We start from the raw sequence: 19,856 nt of genomic DNA, 5'->3' as shown, positions 1-19,856 counted from the left end.
TTTTTTTTTTTTTTTTTTTTTTTTTTTTTTTTGAGACGTAGTCTTGCCGTGTTGCCCAGGCTGAGGTACAGTGACGCAATCTCAGCTCACTGCAACCTCCGCCTCCGAGGTTCAGGCAATTCTCCTGCTTCAGCCTACTGAGTAGCTGGGACTACAGGCATGCACCACCATGCCTGTCTAATTTTTGTACTCTTAGTTGAGACGGGGTTTCACCATGTTGACCAGGCTGATCTCGAAATCCTGACCTCAAGTGATCTGCCTGCCTCAGCCTCCCAAAGTGCTAGGATTACAGGTGTGAGCCACTGCACCCAGCCCCAATCAAACAGTTTTGATTTAAACATTAATTTCAAACTGATCCAGGAGTTTAAATCCAATGATCAGATGCAAGACTTTCTCTAGGCAAGAGTGTGCAAAGTTTGTAATCAGCACCTGTGGTTCCCTTTCCTCTGTCTTCATCCCTTTCCTTTCCCTATCTACTTCAGCGTGTTTCCTGGCTGGTCCCAGTGATGACAACCTGTGACATAGCACCTGGTAAAAACTGCAAGCTCAAGATTCTCATGAGGTAGACTTATCAGAGTCCAACAGCTAAGGCATGGGAGAGCCTGCAACAGACCACTTCTCCAGCAATGCTCAGTGCTATATAGTCTGCAGTGTAGATCTTCTAAAAGCAAACAAACAAACAAAACCATTATTCTCAAGGCCATTTTTGGAGGTTTAGCCTAAGGAAACTTAATGGCCTTAGTCAGTAAATACATTACATACCTTTGCTAGGGTTCTTTGAATTTCAGTCAAAGACTTCTGGCATCTATTACCTCAACACACACACACACACACACACACACACACACCCCAAAACAAATGAGAATGGTAGAATTTTATACATTTTGATAGGCTTGTTTAAAAAACTATTTTGGGTGAGGGTCAGTGGATGTTTGGTGTCTGCTTAATTTTCAACATTATACCACGCAAGTCATCCTCTAGTCACAATGCTGGAGTAGAAGTAAAACACAAACAAAATCAGAAGCCTACACTTCTAAAATACTGCAAGATGGTTTACAGTTAACCACAGAAAAAAATTAGAAGTCTGAGTCCCTTATACAAGAGTTTTGATCTTTGCCTTAACCCTTTAATTTATAAAACATTTAGACCTTGTGTTCATTCTGGAACCGTTTATGATTACACTGAACCTCCCAATTTTCCAAGTCTCCTATTTCCAAGTCTCACAGGTGGCATTTTATGTATTTACTTTTTACTCCACATGATTCAAAACTTTATAAATAAGTGAAATTATGGAAGACTAATATATGACAAAACTATGCTCTATATTGGGCAGTATCTTAGTTGGAAAATACTGTGTAAAATCTATGCAGTAGGAACAGTTTAGTAGTCAGTGTACACTTCATATTGGTCAGCCATTGTCCTAAGCCCTTTATGTGTACTAAGTTAATTGTATATTGTAGGTAATAGTATCTGTAATTCACATATAAGGAAATTAGGGCTTAGGGGTTGCACAACTTGCCCAAGGCTACAGAGCTAGTAAATTGAGGAAGTGAGGTTAGACCAAGGTCGATGTCACATTAGAGCCCTTGTTCGCAACTTGTATAATATCCTCTATGCCAGTGCATTTGGGCATTATTTTTGACTTTTAACCAAACAACTTGAAAGAATAATGAAACTGAGACCTCTTGTAGCTATGTGTCTTATCTAAACTATGTTCCAGTATGGGAAGTTTCCACCCCCAACCCTTGCCCCCCAGAAGATACTGGTAAGGAAATGTTTCCTATGACCCTCAGGCATTACTGAGAAAACTTAGTCGACAGCACTTTTTCCTCCTCCTAGAAAGAAGACACTAGAGATGTTTCAGTAGAACTTGCATGCAGGCATTGTGGATATTGCCTGGGAAAAATTGTATGTAGGGTAGAATTACACAGATTTATCTTTTATATCTTGAGATTCTATGGTCCTAAATAATGAGCTCAAGAATGGAATATAAAGGAAATGCTTAATGAGCTGGATTTGTGATTCCTCTTAACTAAATACTAAATGAAGCCATTATCCTTGCATTTCGTTATCTATTCAAAGTGAGGGGTATTGATGGCTTTGCTAAACTTTTCAGCTTTTTGAGGCTTGGAAATCATTTATAAATGAAATGATATGCTCATTAAAAATATTAATTCTGATTGCTGTGTGATAAAAAAAGAGATGCTATGTCTATTTTTTGGACACTTTCTATTTTAAAATCCAAATCCTATATTTGCCATTCAATAACTGTGTGTCTCAACATGGCTACTCTTCTCGGTGACCTGGACATCTTAAATGATTCATGGTGAAGGATTATTCAACACCTATCTGCCCAAGGCAGGAGGTCTGTAGAGTTGTGTGAAGGGCAGCTTTGGCAGCTTTGAAAGCTGTGTATGGACACAAAGATATCCATATCCAGGAAAACTTATATCGCTTTCTCATTTTCAAATCTTGCACATCCTCAAGAGACACTGTCAAGGTCAAAAGCACAATGTGCTAGCCAGGGGGAAACCCCAGAGAAAGCCAAGATCTGAAAATAACAGCTGGTATGTAGAAAACGGCAGACCTGCTGACTTGGCAGACTCAGGATATTGTGGTGCTCTTTGGAAGGCAATAAAGTCCTTGGAGGAAAACAAAAGGACAAGGAAAGGAAAGGTGGAAGTAATAAGATAACTGCAAAATGAGACATAGCAGAAAGCAAAGAGAGAGAATAGAAGGATATTTAAGGGGGTAAAGAAGGAAATAATTATTTGGTTAATTGGAAAAGAAGTATAACTTTGGATATGCTTTTAACATTCAAATTTTGAGGAATACATTTCAAAATCTTCTGGAATTTGTCAAAAGCGTTTACTAAAATTACCTTTGTCTAATCTTTCTGTGAAAACGAAATACATATTTCCTGAAAGGTTTCAAAATAGCCTAACGCAGGTGTATACTTGACTAGAAGTCATAAATGTGAGGATATTCTGAGTTCTTTGGCCAGAACAGTACAATGAAAGTGAATCATGTTGCTTCATATTTTGCCTGTAAGTACAATACAAACTTACTGTATTAGAAAGCCCAGCTGGGTTTACCTTACCTTGAAATGTTTGGGTTTATACTGATGAACCCGTCATGCAACTCTCTCACTTCTCTTGGTCTTGTTTCTATTTTTTTGATATGTAAATGTAGAAGAAAAAAATTGAAACGATAATAAATAGAATTTATTATGAAATCTTTGACCTTCAAATGACTGTGAAGTCTTATATCCAATATTTCTTACTGACGATAATGTAACTTCTTTCCCTTTGGTTTAAAATACACGACTACTTTAGAGATACCCTCTAGTTATTAGAGGTCACTTTCTATTTGGTTCAAAAGAGATTATGTAGAGAAGCTAACCACCCAAAGCTATCCTTTGTCAGATATCCTGTATATGTAACGTATTTCATTTTACAAAAATGTCTGAAAGTATATTAATAGTTATTTTCTTTCTTTTTTTCCTTTTTAATTATAGCAGAAAATGGCCCCCGTCTACTTGTAGAAGCAGAGCAAGCCAAGGTGTTCTCACACAGAGGTGGCAATGTTACACTGCCATGCAAATTTTATCGAGACCCTACAGCATTTGGCTCAGGAATCCATAAAATCCGAATTAAGTGGACCAAGCTAACTTCGGATTACCTCAAGGAAGTGGATGTTTTTGTTTCCATGGGATACCACAAAAAAACCTATGGAGGCTACCAGGGTAGGGTGTTTCTGAAGGGAGGCAGTGATAATGATGCTTCTCTGGTCATCACAGACCTCACTCTGGAAGATTATGGGAGATATAAGTGTGAGGTGATTGAAGGATTAGAAGACGATACTGCTGTGGTAGCACTGGACTTACAAGGTAGGTATCTATAAGTCACGTTCAACGTAGAAATGATCATTAATAGTTGCGTTTTTTCATGAGGAGTAATGTCTAGTGGTTACCACAGTAATAAAGTGAAAAACCGAAAGTCCTTGCCCAGCATCTTTTTCTATTCTTTTGTATTCTATAGTCTGCCTTTGATTCCAGTTTTCATGTTTGAAATGTATACACAATGCTTATGTGCAAAATTGAAGCTGTTTGTAACTAGGAGAAACGTGCAGTGGAACTGAATTAACGGTTTTCAGATACTGCCTTATGCTACTCAAAATTTAAATTCCGTTATATCGTTATTGAGAAATTCAGATTGTGTACTTCTTTGTATGATGTTTCTAAAATTATCTCAGTTTCAAAATAATGGCATGTTTTGTAAAGGACATCTGCTAACTAAAATATATGTAATCGTATTCTGTAAAATGACTGCAAAACCTTAATTCAACAAAAAAGTAACCTCTAGCTTTAAATATTCTTCTAAAGAAGTGATTTTCTAAGGGTTCAGAGTCTGTTAGCCATTTGGTCAGGGCATTTTGTGGGAGAATTCTATTGCTTAAATAAGTAAGCCATCCAATAGGTTTAATAACCAACATGTGTACAAAGCCGTACAATAAAAAGTGTCCTTGCTATCCTTGCCTCCCCTCTGCCCAATGTCTAGAGACATTCCTCTCCTTAGTTTCTCATGGATCACAAGACATCTTATTTTTCATAAATTTCAGCATTATTTTACACTGAAGGGTGGATTTTGGCAGCATTGATAGAATGCCTTCCTTCCTTGTTTACATAAAACTCTTAAGTGTATGCTTGCTAGAAGCTCCTTTTACCCCCGAGGACAGATTTGTGGCTTTTGGAAAAATAGATCTGTTTGGTCCACTAACGTATCACTGACTATTTGACCTTTTGAATCCCATACAATCCTATCACATGTATGGAGATTTATTTGCTTTATACATCTAATAAATTGCACAACATTGTAAAGTACATTTTTGTGACCTTTCCTTGTCTCTCATAGATAGTTCTCAGCCCTGAGTACATGCCACCTTGTGCTTTAAGTTTTTATTGATTCACATTAATATCCATGAACATTGGCATTATTCAGGATGGAAGGAGTTGACTTAGAGAAGACAGTCGGTCGTCAAATATTAATTAAAACTATTTATCAGAGGAGCATTAAAGGTTGGAGAGAGCCTTGAGCTAGTAATATTAAGAGGCTTAGGTTCACCTCAACTCTGCCGGTATCAGTTTTGTAATTGGGGCAGGTCACTTATCCTCAAATGAGTTTGAATTCTATTATCTGTTGTAATAGATAATTCTATTATCTATTATCTGTTGTTACTTTTTCTTCTAAAACCCTATCTTTATATAGCAAAATATTACCTAAACTTAAGTAATTCACATGCAATATTTACTATCTCTCTATGTTTATTTTACAAAATTAAACTCTAAATTAAAAGAAACCAGTATAACTTACCAGAAATAGAAGGAAATAATAAAAATAAACATAATAAAAATAAGGTCATTGTTTAAAAGAAGCTTTAGCCTATGTTCAGCATAATGCATTATAGGGTCAAATCAAGTCACCTCCAAGACACAATTAGGGATGCTGAAAGGGGACTAAGTAAACAATTTTTTTTCTCCTAGGCTCTGCACCATTGCAAATCTCCAGATTCTCCACGCTTAGGGAACATTCCCTGCCATATAGCATATGTGCATATGAGCTAAGTAAATGCGGTCCAAGAAACCAATTTAATTGATACATATTTTTACAAGTGTTGTTTTGGTGTCATGAGATAGAAAGAATTCCAATCTTTGCTCTTTTCATTCAACAAACGTATAGTCCATTAAAGATTCTCAAATAATTTAATGAAATAAGGCAGAAGTCAGTAAAATAAGTGGGCACAAATTTCTATAATCATATGTTCTACTTATTTTGTTCATGTTCAGTCAACCTTCTTTATAGATGATGCTTAAGACAAACACTTTTTCTAAGATAACATGGCTAGCTCTAGTAAGAGCTAGAGCTGGAATTTGATACCAAAGGCATTGGATGAAGCCTATGCTCTACTCCACTGTGATTTGAGGGTTTGCAAGAAGGAGAAATTTTCTGTTGGTAGAGGAGAGGCTTTAAAAAAAAAAAAAAAACAGCAGCATTCGGCAGCTTCAGGCTTCAGAAAATTCTGAAAGGCCCAAAGTTATTGGAGCAATAAGCTAGGACCTGTCCTGTGCTCCTGCTAGCTGTTAAATTTCCCTCCTCCATGATGTTCTCATAGCACCTTATGTAGACTTCCATTATAGTTCTAATCACATTTTGTTTTGTAAATATTTGTAAATTTGTCTGTTAAACTTGATCTACTTGAGGACATTCAAGAGCCAAGAACAAAATTCATGCTCAGTAAATAGTTTACAAGTAAAAGAATGTTTGAAATAAAGTGTTTAAACTTTCAAATACAAAAAGTGTGCATGCAATGTACTTTCAAATACAAAAAGTGTGCGTGCAATGTGGGAGTCATGGAAACCATTCTTAAGAAAGAGACACTTGGCTGGGCGCGGTGGCTCATGCCTGTAATCCCAGCACTTTGGGAAGCTGAGGTGGGTGGATCTCTTGGAGTCAGGAGTTTGTGACCAGCCTGGTCAACATGGTGAAACCCCATCTCTACTAAAAATACAAAAAGTAGCCTGGCATGGTGGTGTACGCCTGTAATCCCAGCTACTCTGGAGGCTGATGCAGGAGAATCGCTTGAATCCAGGAGGTGGAGGTTACGGTGAGTTGAGATCGTGCCATTGCACTCCAGCCTGGGTGACAGAGCGAGACTCTGTCTCAAAAAAAAAAAAAGAGATACTTGATTTGGACCATGAAGGTAAGCCTTTCAAAAGCTAAAGAGCATGAAAAACAGGAGAGAGGGCACCATAGATAAGAGAGAGAAATTCCTCAAAGCAAATATGTGAACAACAGATACCACCAACAGCATTCCAGCTTGCCTGCATTAAGTCTCAGATTGGTGACAGGGTGGGATAAAAATTTTTAACTTTTCATTGTCGCTAATTTCAAACATTTGGAAAAGTAAAAGGAATAGTATAATGAATCCATATATCATTATCCAGCTTCAAAATGTATCATGATATAGCCAATCTTATTTTAGTTTGCTTTCTTACTCCCACTACCACAGAATAATTTTCAAGAAAAACTCAGATGGGATATTATTTTATCTAAATATACTTCAGAGTAAGATGAGGATTGATATTTCAAAGTAAAATTACAACAAATTAAGATAGCCACAACAATAAAATAAAAGCCATAAAAATAAAATTTGAGAAAACTTAACATAAGCTAAGGACAATCTCCACGTATTCTGGGATAGACGCTCAAGATGCAGCAGATTTTATGCGTAAGAGTTTGAAATCTGTGCTGAACCACATACGGCAAAATACATGCCTTCTGGTTATCATTTATTAGCTCTCATTCTCATTTTTAACCTTTTTCATGATCAATTACATTCTTACATGTGACTATCTACCAGTCAGGCAGTGGTATTCAAGCTCCCTGTCAGTCTTCTAACATGCACCAAAGGGCCAGGGAAGCATCTCATGTTAAATGCCTTGATTGAGCTGCTTTTCCAACTGTAATTGCACATTATCTTTAATTGTGTTGGTCCTTTAATACCAGCTTAAATGCTATTTACACTAAAGAATTTTACCAATTAGAAAAAAAATTATTCTTCATGATGCCTAAATTATATAGCTCCTATTTGTATTGCAAGCTTTTTTTCTGCCTTGGATTCAAACCATATATATATATATCCCTCCAAACTACATATATTTATTCTGTCTTGGGTTCAAATCATATATATATAGATATATATCCTGTCAAATGTAGGAAGAGGCCACACCCATACCTATGTCCTAGAGTACCAAGCACAGTGCCTTGCTGTCAGTTGTTGTTTAAGAACTGTCCGTATAATCACACTGACAAAAAAATAATAATAATAATTGTAAATCCTTAACAAAGACTGACCTCCATTTGAGTTGGAATTAGATATGGAAACACAGTATTTTCATACAGAATCTTGGATAGGGCAGAGCCCTCTGATTGCCACCAATTACCTACCTAGAAATAGCACCCAACAAGCAACAAGCTTTATACAGATATAACAAAAGAGTGTCCCTAGGAATTGAGGGAGAAGCTTGGACTACAGAATCAGCAATTCAACTGAGCGCAGCAAACAATAAATACACAAATAATGATATGAAAAACATGACACTTATGCTTCCAAACTTCCATTGTATTCATCTTCCATTGGTGAAAATGGGGCTAAATATACAAAATTATAGTCTGAGAACTATCAGAAAGAGAAACACAATTTCAGATATGTGCATAGCACTGATAAGCACTATGACAGGCACTAAGGAAGGTAATATTATTTATGCTATATGGTCTCTGCCTTTTTATTACTAGAAATATTTACTTTATATAATTATTAAAACTTACTTTAACTTTTACATGTCCCTTTTGATTATATTTTGACATATAAGTATGAAGGATAAATTAGTCAGTTATTTCTTGGATAATCATACCACCTTCTTTCCCATCCATAAAAGTTTAACTTTTCTTATTTTTGCAACACTGGATAAAAGCAACCATTTGCTCCATAATTCAGCTGTAAGAATTGCACATTTTTTCTACAGAGCCAAGAAGGTTGCTGCAATTGGATGTTAAAATCTTAGCTAGCCAGAAGTATAACAAGTAAACAAATAAAATACTAACAATCATGAAGTTCCAAAAATGGTCCTGCTGGTAAGAGACATCTTGCTGTTGAAAGGTGTATGTGAAATTTGTAGAATATAGGGAAAGTTTTCAAACTTTGAGTAAAGCATAGAGCTTTACCGTGATTTACTTGGAATATGTTATTTCCAGCATATCAAACAGTAATTCACATTTGTTAAGTAAATCTTTTGAGCTGATACAACACTTAGTTGACAATTCTTACAATTGAAAAATACTAAAATTTTAACATAAGTTTCACTTTGACTCTAAAACATGATTGTATGAAATTATGTTAAATTTGAAAACAACTCAAATAAAAATATATAGCACTGGATGTGGAGCTAAATCAATCATATCTAAGTAATGCTCAGTGGTTAATCAAGGACAAATTACTAGAGAAAAAAATTTCCCGATATTTATGAGAGTCTACCAAAATACACTACAGTGAATTTAAACCTGAAAGATTTTCCAGGTCTTTAAAATTAATATAAATTAAAATATTCTGCATTCTCCAATATTACCATCTTCAGCCATTTTGGAAATGGAAGTCAACCCCACTGGTTTCTTTCTCTCTTCAGGTTCAGACACTTTGAGATTTTCTGTCACTTTAAGATCTAGCCAAAAAGGGAATGTCTACTGAATAAATTGAATATTTTCCTTTTCATCAGCACTCCCAGGGTTGCCGAGGAAAGAGGATAAAAGATATGAGGGATCAGGGCACCATAATAGTTTTTTCCCAGCACTTACTGGGTTCCCAGCTCAGTGCCTGGACAGAGCCCTCCTTAGATAGAACCATGTCCAGGCCTTCCCTCCCCATCACCACAGGAGTTAGTGGCAACCAAGAGAGGCTTTTACTCCTTCCTTTTGGCTCTGATTCAGCTTATAGATCCTTCAGCCAAGAACCTGAGAAGGCAGAATGAGATCAGGAAGCCTTCTTGGATCTCTGCCTTTCATGGATGGTGCCAGCTGGATTGCCCTACAGGGACAAACATGTCCTACGGAGGCCTTCAGTGGATGTGACTTGATTTAAGGCCATTGAAATTTCTTCTTGTAGTGTCTTCTAGGACAATTTAGTAAAGAAATATTTCCTGTATATGGTTATGCTATTAGTGAGTTTGTACTTCATCTTGAATAGCATCTGCAGTCTCGTAAAATAGCACATGTGCTATAACTCACCAAATTACTGTGTCAGTGGGACAAATGTTTGCATTCCACATGCTAAAATACTAATTATTTCTAATTATATTCAAAAATTCAAGGCAAGCCCTTGAATAATGATTCTAAATTAGTTATCTTTTAATAACCATGGGAGAAATACTCTGACACAGTAGTCCTTTTCAAAGTTCAGCAAGTGATGTAACTTTGCTTTCTTATTTGGTAATCCTTAGGCTTTAAAGAAATTGGGCAGAGTGTTGTGAGACAGCTCAGTCACCTCCCATAATTATTTGACCAAAAGAAATGTTTTGGAAAGCCATACATCTTCCCAGGCAAAATCAAATGCCAAGTCACACTGTTCACATTTGCTAAGGAACTTTTGTCCTCAAAATATTTAACTTAATTATTTGGCATTAGTCAATCAATGGATGTCTATTCTGTACCTACCTTTTATACAACAAGCTTAGAGAAGTTTTTTTTTTTTTCCTGTTTATAATAAAAATGTTTCAAACCCCTTACTTTCAGTTTGCAATATACACATGTGGAAGTTGAAAAATAGTAATGGAAATACTTTTAAATTAAAGCCCTTATTTTAGTCGTGCTATTTAAGGGCAGGAAAAAAATAGCATTAAGGGCTACATTAAAAGTAAACATATAAGAGTATCATGATGCTTTCTATGGAGGCGTGCCTCACCGTACAGATCTGTCTGATGTGAAATAAGATTGTTTAATTATGTTCTTGTTAGATATGCAAAGGAATCCACTTTAGCAGGGGTATCCAATATTTTGGCTTTCCTGGGCCACATTGGAAGAAGAAGAACTGTCTTGGGCCACACATAAAATATACTAACACTAATGATAGCTGATGAGCTAAAAAATAAAAAAGAAAGAAAGAAAGAAAAAAGAAAAGAAAATCACAAAAAAACTCATAATGTTTTAAGAGAGTTTATAAATTTTTATTGAGCTGCATTTAAAGCTGTCCTGGGCCACATGTGGCTCGTGGGCCATGGGTTGGACAAGTTTGCTTTCAAGTTTCTCCAAATAAGAATCCCCTCTAAGTGAAGGTTACTTATCTGCAAGTTATTAGAAGACCATGTAAAAGAGTTTTTTATCTACATTTGAATCATTTGTTAATATGCTTCTTTATACATTTAAAAGACTACATAAAACTAATAACTAATTATATAGGAAAAGTTACTAAGAAAAACATTGTGAATTTTGATAAATACCTTGCCTTTGAGCACTACGTCCCCTCCGCTCTTAGTATTCAACACTGACTATTTCTATATCTGCCACCAACTCTTAGTGTTCAATACTGACTTTTTCCCTGGGTGACGGAGCTCAGTAGTAACCCATTATAGGGCTAGAAACTGGCAGTAAATGGTAAGTTCTCAGGGAGGGCTATTTGGAAACTGTAATCTGCGGACAGATGTCTTCAGAAAGGCGAATTTTAAGGTTTAAGTTGAATTCATAGCCAAAGCAGTAAATCACTGAAGCTATCAAACAAAAAAGCTGATCATGAGATTCTCAGAACTGACAGGCTGCTTGAAGGGGAAAGGGATCATGAGAAACAGTTGCTAGTTGACGAAAAACTACTGTCTCATCTGACGGAGGGTCTGTTGTGTTTTTCACCAGCTAGGTGGGATTTGCTCAGAGTTGTTAGTTTTGGGGCTTCTAATGACTCCTTGCTTTCTCCTTTGCACAGGTGTGGTATTCCCTTACTTTCCACGACTGGGGCGCTACAATCTGAATTTTCACGAGGCTCAGCAGGCGTGTCTGGACCAGGATGCTGTGATCGCCTCCTTCGACCAGCTGTACGACGCCTGGCGGGGCGGGCTGGACTGGTGCAACGCCGGCTGGCTTAGTGACGGCTCTGTGCAATATCCCATCACAAAGCCCAGAGAGCCCTGTGGGGGCCAGAACACGGTGCCTGGAGTCAGGAACTATGGATTTTGGGATAAAGATAAAAGCAGATATGATGTTTTCTGTTTTACATCCAATTTCAATGGTAAGATAATAACTGTACTGCCTTCTTTCTTGTCTCAGAGACTACTCCATACTATAACACTACACTTGGCTTTTAATCTTATCTTCTTAGAAAAACAAACAAAAACAAGCTTTGAAGTTTTGCTCTAGTCTTAAAAGATATAAAAAGTTCTTGAGTGTCATAATTTTTAAACATCCACATAAGTCAAGCACAAGTACATATTCTCAGTACTCCTACATTTTATTTCATCCCATTTTTATATGAAATAGTTGAAACTGTTATGTGGTTTGAGGTCTGTTACCTGTTGTCAAAGATGATGCTGCCAGTGTGTGCCCTCCGTAGGATATGGTTCTCTCAAAGTAAGTGTGCCTTCATTATTACCCATGCTGTCCCTCTCACAATCACATATACACTTATTCATAGATGATCAACAGAACTCAGGACAAAGTGGGGAATAAGCAAGAAAAAGAAAGTAGAACTAACTCTCAAGGTGAAAGCAGAAGGAAAGGTTGCAGCAGTGTTGATGACTGATTCATTTTATTCATACTCCTCTCAACCCTTCTCTTGCTCTGTTCAGAGCCAGCCACATAATTTGTGTGGCCCAGTGTAAAATGAAAATGTGGGCTGGGTGCAGTGGCTCACGCCTGTAATCCCAGCACTTTGGGAGGCCAAGGCAAGGGGACTGCTTGGGACCAGGAGTTTGAGACCAGACATGGCATCATAGTGAGACCCCATCTCTAAAAGAAAAAAATAAATAAATAAATAAATAAACAAACAAACAAGGAAAGAAAATGTGGAGCTCCTTGTTCAAAAATGTTAAAAACTTTAAGATGGTGACAGCAGAGCATTAAACTAAATGCAGAGCCCTTCTCCATGTGGCGCCCTGTGTGAGGACACAGGTCACACACCTACAAAGCAAGCCCTGGTCCCATCATTTATATTTTAGGTCCCTGGTGATATGCTTTGGGAAAAATAGAAAGAGATTATAGGTCAAGGGTCAACAATCTTTTTCTTTTTTTTTTTAAGACAAGGTATCACCCTGTATGTCACCCAGGCTGGAGTGCAGTGGCATGACCTGGGCTCACTGCAACCTCCACCTCCCTGGTTCCCAAGTGACTCTCCCTCCTCAGCCTCCTGAGTAGCTAGGACTATGGTGTGTGCCACCACGCCTAGCTAATTTTTGTTTTTTGGCTTTGTGGTTTGTTTTTTGTTTTGTTTTGTTTTGCTTTGTTTTTTTTGGAGACATGGGGTTTCACTATGTTGGCCAGGCTGGTCTCCAACTCCTGACCTCACATGATCAGCCAGCCTTGGCCTCCTAAAGTGCTGGGATTACAGACGTGAGCCACTGTGTCTGGCCAACAATCTTTTTCTATAAAGGGCCGTATCATAAATATTTTTGGCTTTGCTGGCCATATGGTGTCTGCTGCAACGGCTCATTGTAAGTGTGTATGTTATAGCACAAAAACAGCCATCAAAATACTAAACCCAGATGGAGATGGCAGTATTCCAATAAAACTTCATTTACAAAAACAGGTAGGAGGCCAGTTTTTGACCCCTGAGCTATAGTTTGCTGAACTCTGGTATAGGTGATTGTACTTAACCTCTAGTTAATGTTCCAGTATAGTTTGCTGAACTCTGGTATAGATGATGGTACTTAACCTCTGGTTAATGTTCCAGTGGCCACTACCCTTTCTCCAAATCACATCATCTCAGTCTAGAAAGAACTGGCAAGCATTAATTTATACTTCAGTAACCTATATCTAATGAGGGGCAGGGGAACATCATATTACAATCTCTAATCAGGTAAGAGAGGCTGATTAGATTCAACCAAAAACTAAGATGCATAAGAAAATCTTCAGTCTGTATGTATTTATCACTTTCAGTCAGTTGAAGTCATATTTTACACATTTTACACATATTTAATACATATTGAAGGAATCTCAGTAATTAACACTGTTCAATAAGTGATCGAGACTAATTTGTCTTTCTAGTGAAATCGAGAAATAGTTAGGTGTCAGGGTTTCAACAAATGGAAGTTGAAAAAACTAAACAAATTTGTCTTCTTTGCTAGTGAACCAACACAGACTAAGTTTACATTCTGAATACGTATTATCTGTGGCAAGTGACTTCCTGTATTTTATGCATTTTCATACGTAGTCTTTGAATGAGAATAATGTCTAATTGATACCTGTAATGAAAAGGACTTGAGGGCTTTTGATTTTTTTAAATGGACTTTTATGTCAGGAATGTGTTTTGATCCTTTCACATTCAAATTTTGCCTCTCCAGAAACTTGTGCTGGGGTTCAGTGTTGCTACAGCTAGAATTTAAATAGCCCTTGCTTTTAACATGGAATTCTGTCTTCCCTAGTGCCACAGAAGGGCTCTTTTAGTCACTAATTAGCTAACAGAAACTGTATCTGCCATTTCCCTTTTCTTTTTAAAGCTATAAAAGGGGCATGTCTGGACACATATTAAGGGGCAAGGGAAAAACTAATTTAATGGAAGTGACCTAGGGACACTACATTTAATTGACATTTCTATGTTCCCAAAACTTTACAAACATTGCTCTATATCCCCCTTCATTGAGAAACACTTCCGTCTTTGGCTCCTTCTATCTCTGTGTGGCTTAACTGAAGACCAGCCCATTGACTCTGTCTCCTTCTCTCTACAGGCCGTTTTTACTATCTGATCCACCCCACCAAACTGACCTATGATGAAGCGGTACAAGCTTGTCTCAATGATGGTGCTCAGATTGCCAAAGTGGGCCAGATATTTGCTGCCTGGAAACTTCTTGGATATGACCGCTGTGATGCGGGCTGGTTGGCGGATGGCAGCGTCCGCTACCCTATCTCTAGGCCAAGAAGGCACTGCAGTCCTACTGAGGCTGCAGTGCGCTTCGTGGGTTTCCCAGATAAAAAGCATAAGCTGTATGGTGTCTACTGCTTCAGAGCATACAACTGAATGTGCCCCTAGAGCACATCAGTTTTAAAGTCATAAAGAACATGTGAAAGGTGTTTTTTTTTTCCAATATGAACTCATGCAAGTTACCAAAACTGTGATAACCCTTTTTTACTTACTGTAAAGAGTCATTTTCATAAAGATCAATTCATTGATTTGTTTTTTGTAAAGCTATCATTCAATATATATTATAAATTAATATAAACTTAAGGGAAGCTCTACGTAAGGAGACTTAGAGCCAAACTCTTTAAGCTGTATCATCCCAATAAAGTATCCTTTCATGAACGGGGCATGCAATAGCTTGAGAATTGCTAGGATTAAATTAAGGAAAGTAAAGCTACTCAGAGCAGCAGGTTTTACAAGCACAAACTTTACACATTTGTACAATTTTGAAATGCACTACAATAAACAAATTAGAGCAACAAATTTGAAATACAGGCTTCTTTACATAAACTGAGAGGTTATACAAAACTCAGTTTCACAAGGGAACAATCTATACCTTTCTAAAAGTTAATATTTCAAGTCTCCAATAGACAGAATATTTTACTCTTTAAAATCCTGCCTTTTTGACCAAAAAAAAAAAAAAATTTCATATGAACTCCAATCCATAGTAACAAGCACAGTTAAAACTCCTTAATAATCCCATTTATATGAAGTATGACACATAAATAAGCAGATAATATTTAACCAATGAAAGACTTCTACCTTCTTGTAATTAAAATTACACATGTCTGAGAGGAATTGTTTTATCTTTTGAGTAGCTTTACTGAGTTGTATTTAAATTCTAAGGGCCATTTGCTAAGCAGCATTTAGCATCTACTCAGGGCAGTTATATAGATAAACTGCTGGACAGAAAAATTGTAAAATTTAGCAGCTTGATTTTCTGTTAGCCTATGAAATGTTATTGTCCTATAAAAATAACTTTAAACTTATTTAATATTCCATATTTACATTATATGAAAATCAATTACATTATAAAAGGAATCCCTAATGCAGAAACAAAGACCCAACTTTCAAAATTCTTATTATTCCTATTTGTATATACACTAGAAAACCCAACTAGTGCCTGTGTTTGGGGGGAAAAGTCAACGGTGTAGTTCTAAACCTTATCCCAAATAGAAAATGTGGTTAATGATGTCACTTTCCTTGCTGGTCATCCTTGCTGGCTTAAATTAAATGCTGAAGCTGTCATCAAAGAGTTTACACTAAAATCTTCAGGGTTTTGAATAAATGGTTAAGTCCAGCTTCAAAACACAATTTTCCACATTAGCAGCTCCAATCTTAAATAAAGCTCTGTTTTCCTATATTTTTATGACTGCTGAGACCCCACAGGGACCAATATTTGTATTCAAATTACATTTCATGGTTTCCCATTGTTTCACAATGAATTCTAATAAATGGGATTTACTATAATAATCCAAGTATGACATAGCTGGTATGCTTTCATGAATGTTTTTATGTAGATTTTCCTCCCATGAACATGAGTAAATAAATCTGTTTCCTGAATGGATTGTGGTTGCATTTAAGGCTCTGTAATAATTCTAATAAATTTACTCTATAAAGATAGAGTTACGTGTGTGGAAGGTATAGAACAATTGGAAGTCCATGAAACCATAACTATAATCATATATTATTCAGACAAAATACTGTAATAAAAGTAGGTCCTTTCTTTGATCAAAAACATACCTGAAAATTTTCAGATGCTTTAATATTAAAAGATGACAATGTTATGCATGCACATTTTTAAGTAAGGTTTGATATGCAAACTGTACAAAACTATAAATCCAAAGATTTTGTAAGGTTTAAACTCAAACACTGGTGGTATAAATAGAACTTACACTTCTAAATTAAAGAAGATACCTAAATGGTCTAGGATAAGATGATATGTTATTTAAAGAGGGGACTTTCTCCCAAATAACAACTTTAACACCTCAAATATGGGGGCTAGCTCACTGGAAGAAGTCCATACTTGAACTGTTATTATGTATGTTCTGATAATTTTGTTGGAAATACAAGTAGAACAAATTTCTATTGAAGCAAGCATCTAATTTTCAGTTATGTCCGGAACTCTACCTTTATAATGTTAAATGTAGTAGTATTTCTTAACTTTTAAATACTTACTAGTATAGGAATTGGTGCTGATCAAAATCTCTGGAGTGACTGTTAGCTGATTAAAATCTATGGCAATTACACATCATTTTTCCATTCGTGTAAAAAACAAAAAAATCTTAACACAATGAATACTGCTGAGCAGAATTTTTGTCTTCTCATTTTGCTCAAAGGATCAGAATTTCCATGCCCTTTATACTCCTACTTGAATTAGTCTTTTTAATGTTCTCATTTTGCTGTTTTTCCACCAAATGTCTATTTTCCTACTTCATTACCCAAGATGTCTCATTGAGCATGTCTGAAAAAGAAAGGTTATTCTAATACAATTTCTAACAGAAAGTTTGGTACAACACTGGCTAATTCAGAAATCGCTCCTCAGACTTAGATTCCAAGAGTATCAAAGAGATTAGATGGGAGGCTGGGCTAGGAACCCTTGTTCTAATGTATTTGTCCATAATTAACACTGGTGACCGTGTAAGGAACAAAGTATATCTGCACATTTCACTGAGACATCTGCATTGGAAAACCCAAACAAAAAGAAGCAATTCAAATAAAAAGACAATATAAGAGTGAAAATAAGTTGTTCACATTAACACTGGAAGCCATCTTTAAATGAGTACTGCCATATTGTATCACAGTAATTTTAAGCCAAATATGGCATTTGTAAATTTAAACTTTCTCTCATGGAAAGGGGGCCGGTACCTGTTAAAGTGTTATTTTATGCAATAATATAGTCACTTTTTATTTTGGCAATTAGAAGTAGACTCAAAGGAGATTCCAATTTGGTTGCTGGCAGCCATTCTGGGTTTCTTGATTTTAGTACTCCAAAGAATATGGTGGTCTCATGGAGTAGCTGACCACTAAGGAGGGGAGGATTAAAAGGGAATCACTTATCAGTTTTTAGCATAGAATGCATTAAGAAATATCAATGGATAACTGACATCGTTTTGTTAAGAAGTTAACTGTATCATAGCTCACTACTGCCAGAGCGGCAATGGATGTACAACGAAAGAGATGAAAAATACAAAAGTCATTAAGCCACCTGATTAAAAGAAAACCAATATTTAAAGGCATTTAATAGACATCAAGTATAAATTTGAGGAGAAGAATCAATCTGTATTACCAAAAAAAAAAAAATGTTTTCATTTTCTGTAAGATACAATGAACTGGTACATTAAAAGTCAATTTTGTGTTACTGAAGTATCTTTTAATTCTTCTGAGTTGTAGAATCTTAGCTATTTTTCTTTGTGTCAAACTCTGTAAATACATTATTTCCAAAAAAAAAAAGGCATTTAATCATTCTTGTCCTGATACATTTGACTTCAAATTGTAAATACGTACAATTTTCATTTCCTACTACTCTTGCAAAGTAAAAAAAAAGAGCATATATATGATGTCACTAAATCAACTATAGTATTATCCCAAAATATACTGACTTTTTTCTCTTTGTGTATGACTCAAAGCATAATTTATTTTGCCCACCAGTTCAGCAATCCCAGAAATCTATGGTGGTGTTGATTAGATTAACACATTTTAAATGCTTTATAACTTAATCATGAGTGCTGAATTAAAAGAAAGGTTTTTCTTTTCATACTTAAGTTCTTCTCTCTAGCACTTTACACTTCCAATAACAAGGAATATATTTTGCAATATTTCCATGCCTGCTCTGGATTTTCAACATAAAAAATAGTTTCTGGATTTTTCTGATATACAGAAATGAATGCTTGAGTGCAAGGATCTATTGCTGGTGCAATGACTTGAACAGAAACACACCTAAATGAGTTTGTCATGGACATTGACAATTTTAAGGTACATAAAAATGTACCTTAAAATTTTTCCCATACTTACTTGCAATACATTAATTGCCTTGGAGAAGAAAAAAGTCCAAGAATAATATGAAATTAAATCATTTACTTTCAGTGTTTCAGTTCTTACACAGATGGATGATATCTTCACCTTGCCAGCAATTTTTGTATATTATGGCCTGGTCTTATATGAAACTTGCTTGATACTAATATTGAAGGATCTTACAGAGTTTCATAATGTTTAAATAAAAAAGTAAACTATTGTGATGTCCTTACTTTCCTACAGAGTGACAGAGCTTAATATTATAATAAGACTACTCTTGTGCAGGATGGACCCTGTCTATGATGGTAGATGTATAAGAGGAGTCATAAAAGCCCAGATTATTGGAGAATATGAGGAAGAAAATGAACTAAGAAGAAACTGACACCAGAAGTGTAAGAAGAAGATATTTCCTTTCCTATCTCTACTTCTTGAGCCCTCCATTTAGGATTATTTAGAGGCATGTCTTAAGATGGTTCTGTAGTCTTTGCTTCCCAGTAGGTGGTATATTCAGGAAGATAATAGCTTCATGCTTCAGCTATTAAAAGATGGCTCTTTAATTTAGTTGGTGTCTGACAGCAGCCTGAGCTCCATTTATTCAGGAGAGTACCCCCAGGGTAGAGAGAAAGCTCTGATTTGCTATTACCTGACAATGAAGCTATTGGCTTTAACAACAAATGTAAGATTCTTGGAAAGAAATAGACTTCTAAGAATATTGTATCCTTGTATTTTTCTTTCAAAGCAAGGGACCCAATTGCCGGCTTTTCATCTGTTGGAAATATCTGGGTCTTTTAAAACATTATTTGAAAAAAATATTTCTTCGATTTTAATTAATGAAAATTCTACCTGCCAAAATTCATATACATGCAGAGAGCAAGGAAAGGTAAAATACAAGTGAGTTTGAGATTTTAGAGACTATGAAAGGTCCTTCTTTGAAGATGCTGAGATTCTTGCATGTGAATCTAAAAACAAAACCATTTATTATTCTAATAAATAAACATGTTCGTGTGTAATGATTGCTGCAAGCCCAGGGAAAAGACAAATAATGTCCTTCATGGTTCTTCCTGTGCTCAGAGTTCTGCCAAATTGAACATCCTTTCTCTATGGGAAGATGCTTGCTCCTACGATGAGAGCCAAAC

At 36.1% G+C, this 19,856-nt stretch overlaps 1 protein-coding gene across 2 annotated transcripts in view; it reads left to right on the top strand.

Moving 5' to 3' along the window:
- Nucleotides 1–18,068, top strand: part of HAPLN1 (hyaluronan and proteoglycan link protein 1) — an 84,624-nt gene extending 66,556 nt beyond the window's left edge. For both annotated transcript variants that reach the window (XM_025388983.1, XM_025388982.1), the window contains exons 3-5: nt 3,518–3,889; nt 11,524–11,826; nt 14,477–18,068. In XM_025388983.1, the coding sequence (XP_025244768.1) occupies nt 3,518–3,889; nt 11,524–11,826; nt 14,477–14,766 (965 nt within the window). In that variant the 3' untranslated portion in view covers nt 14,767–18,068. The remainder of the gene's footprint in view (nt 1–3,517; nt 3,890–11,523; nt 11,827–14,476) is intronic.
- Nucleotides 18,069–19,856: the final 1,788 nt, after the last annotated feature.

Source organism: Theropithecus gelada, chromosome 6, assembly GCF_003255815.1.
Source record: "Theropithecus gelada isolate Dixy chromosome 6, Tgel_1.0, whole genome shotgun sequence".
NCBI classification, from domain to species: Eukaryota; Metazoa; Chordata; class Mammalia; order Primates; family Cercopithecidae; genus Theropithecus; species Theropithecus gelada.
Note: the sequence above shows the minus strand (reverse complement) of the source record. Positions and strands in the feature narration are given on the sequence as shown.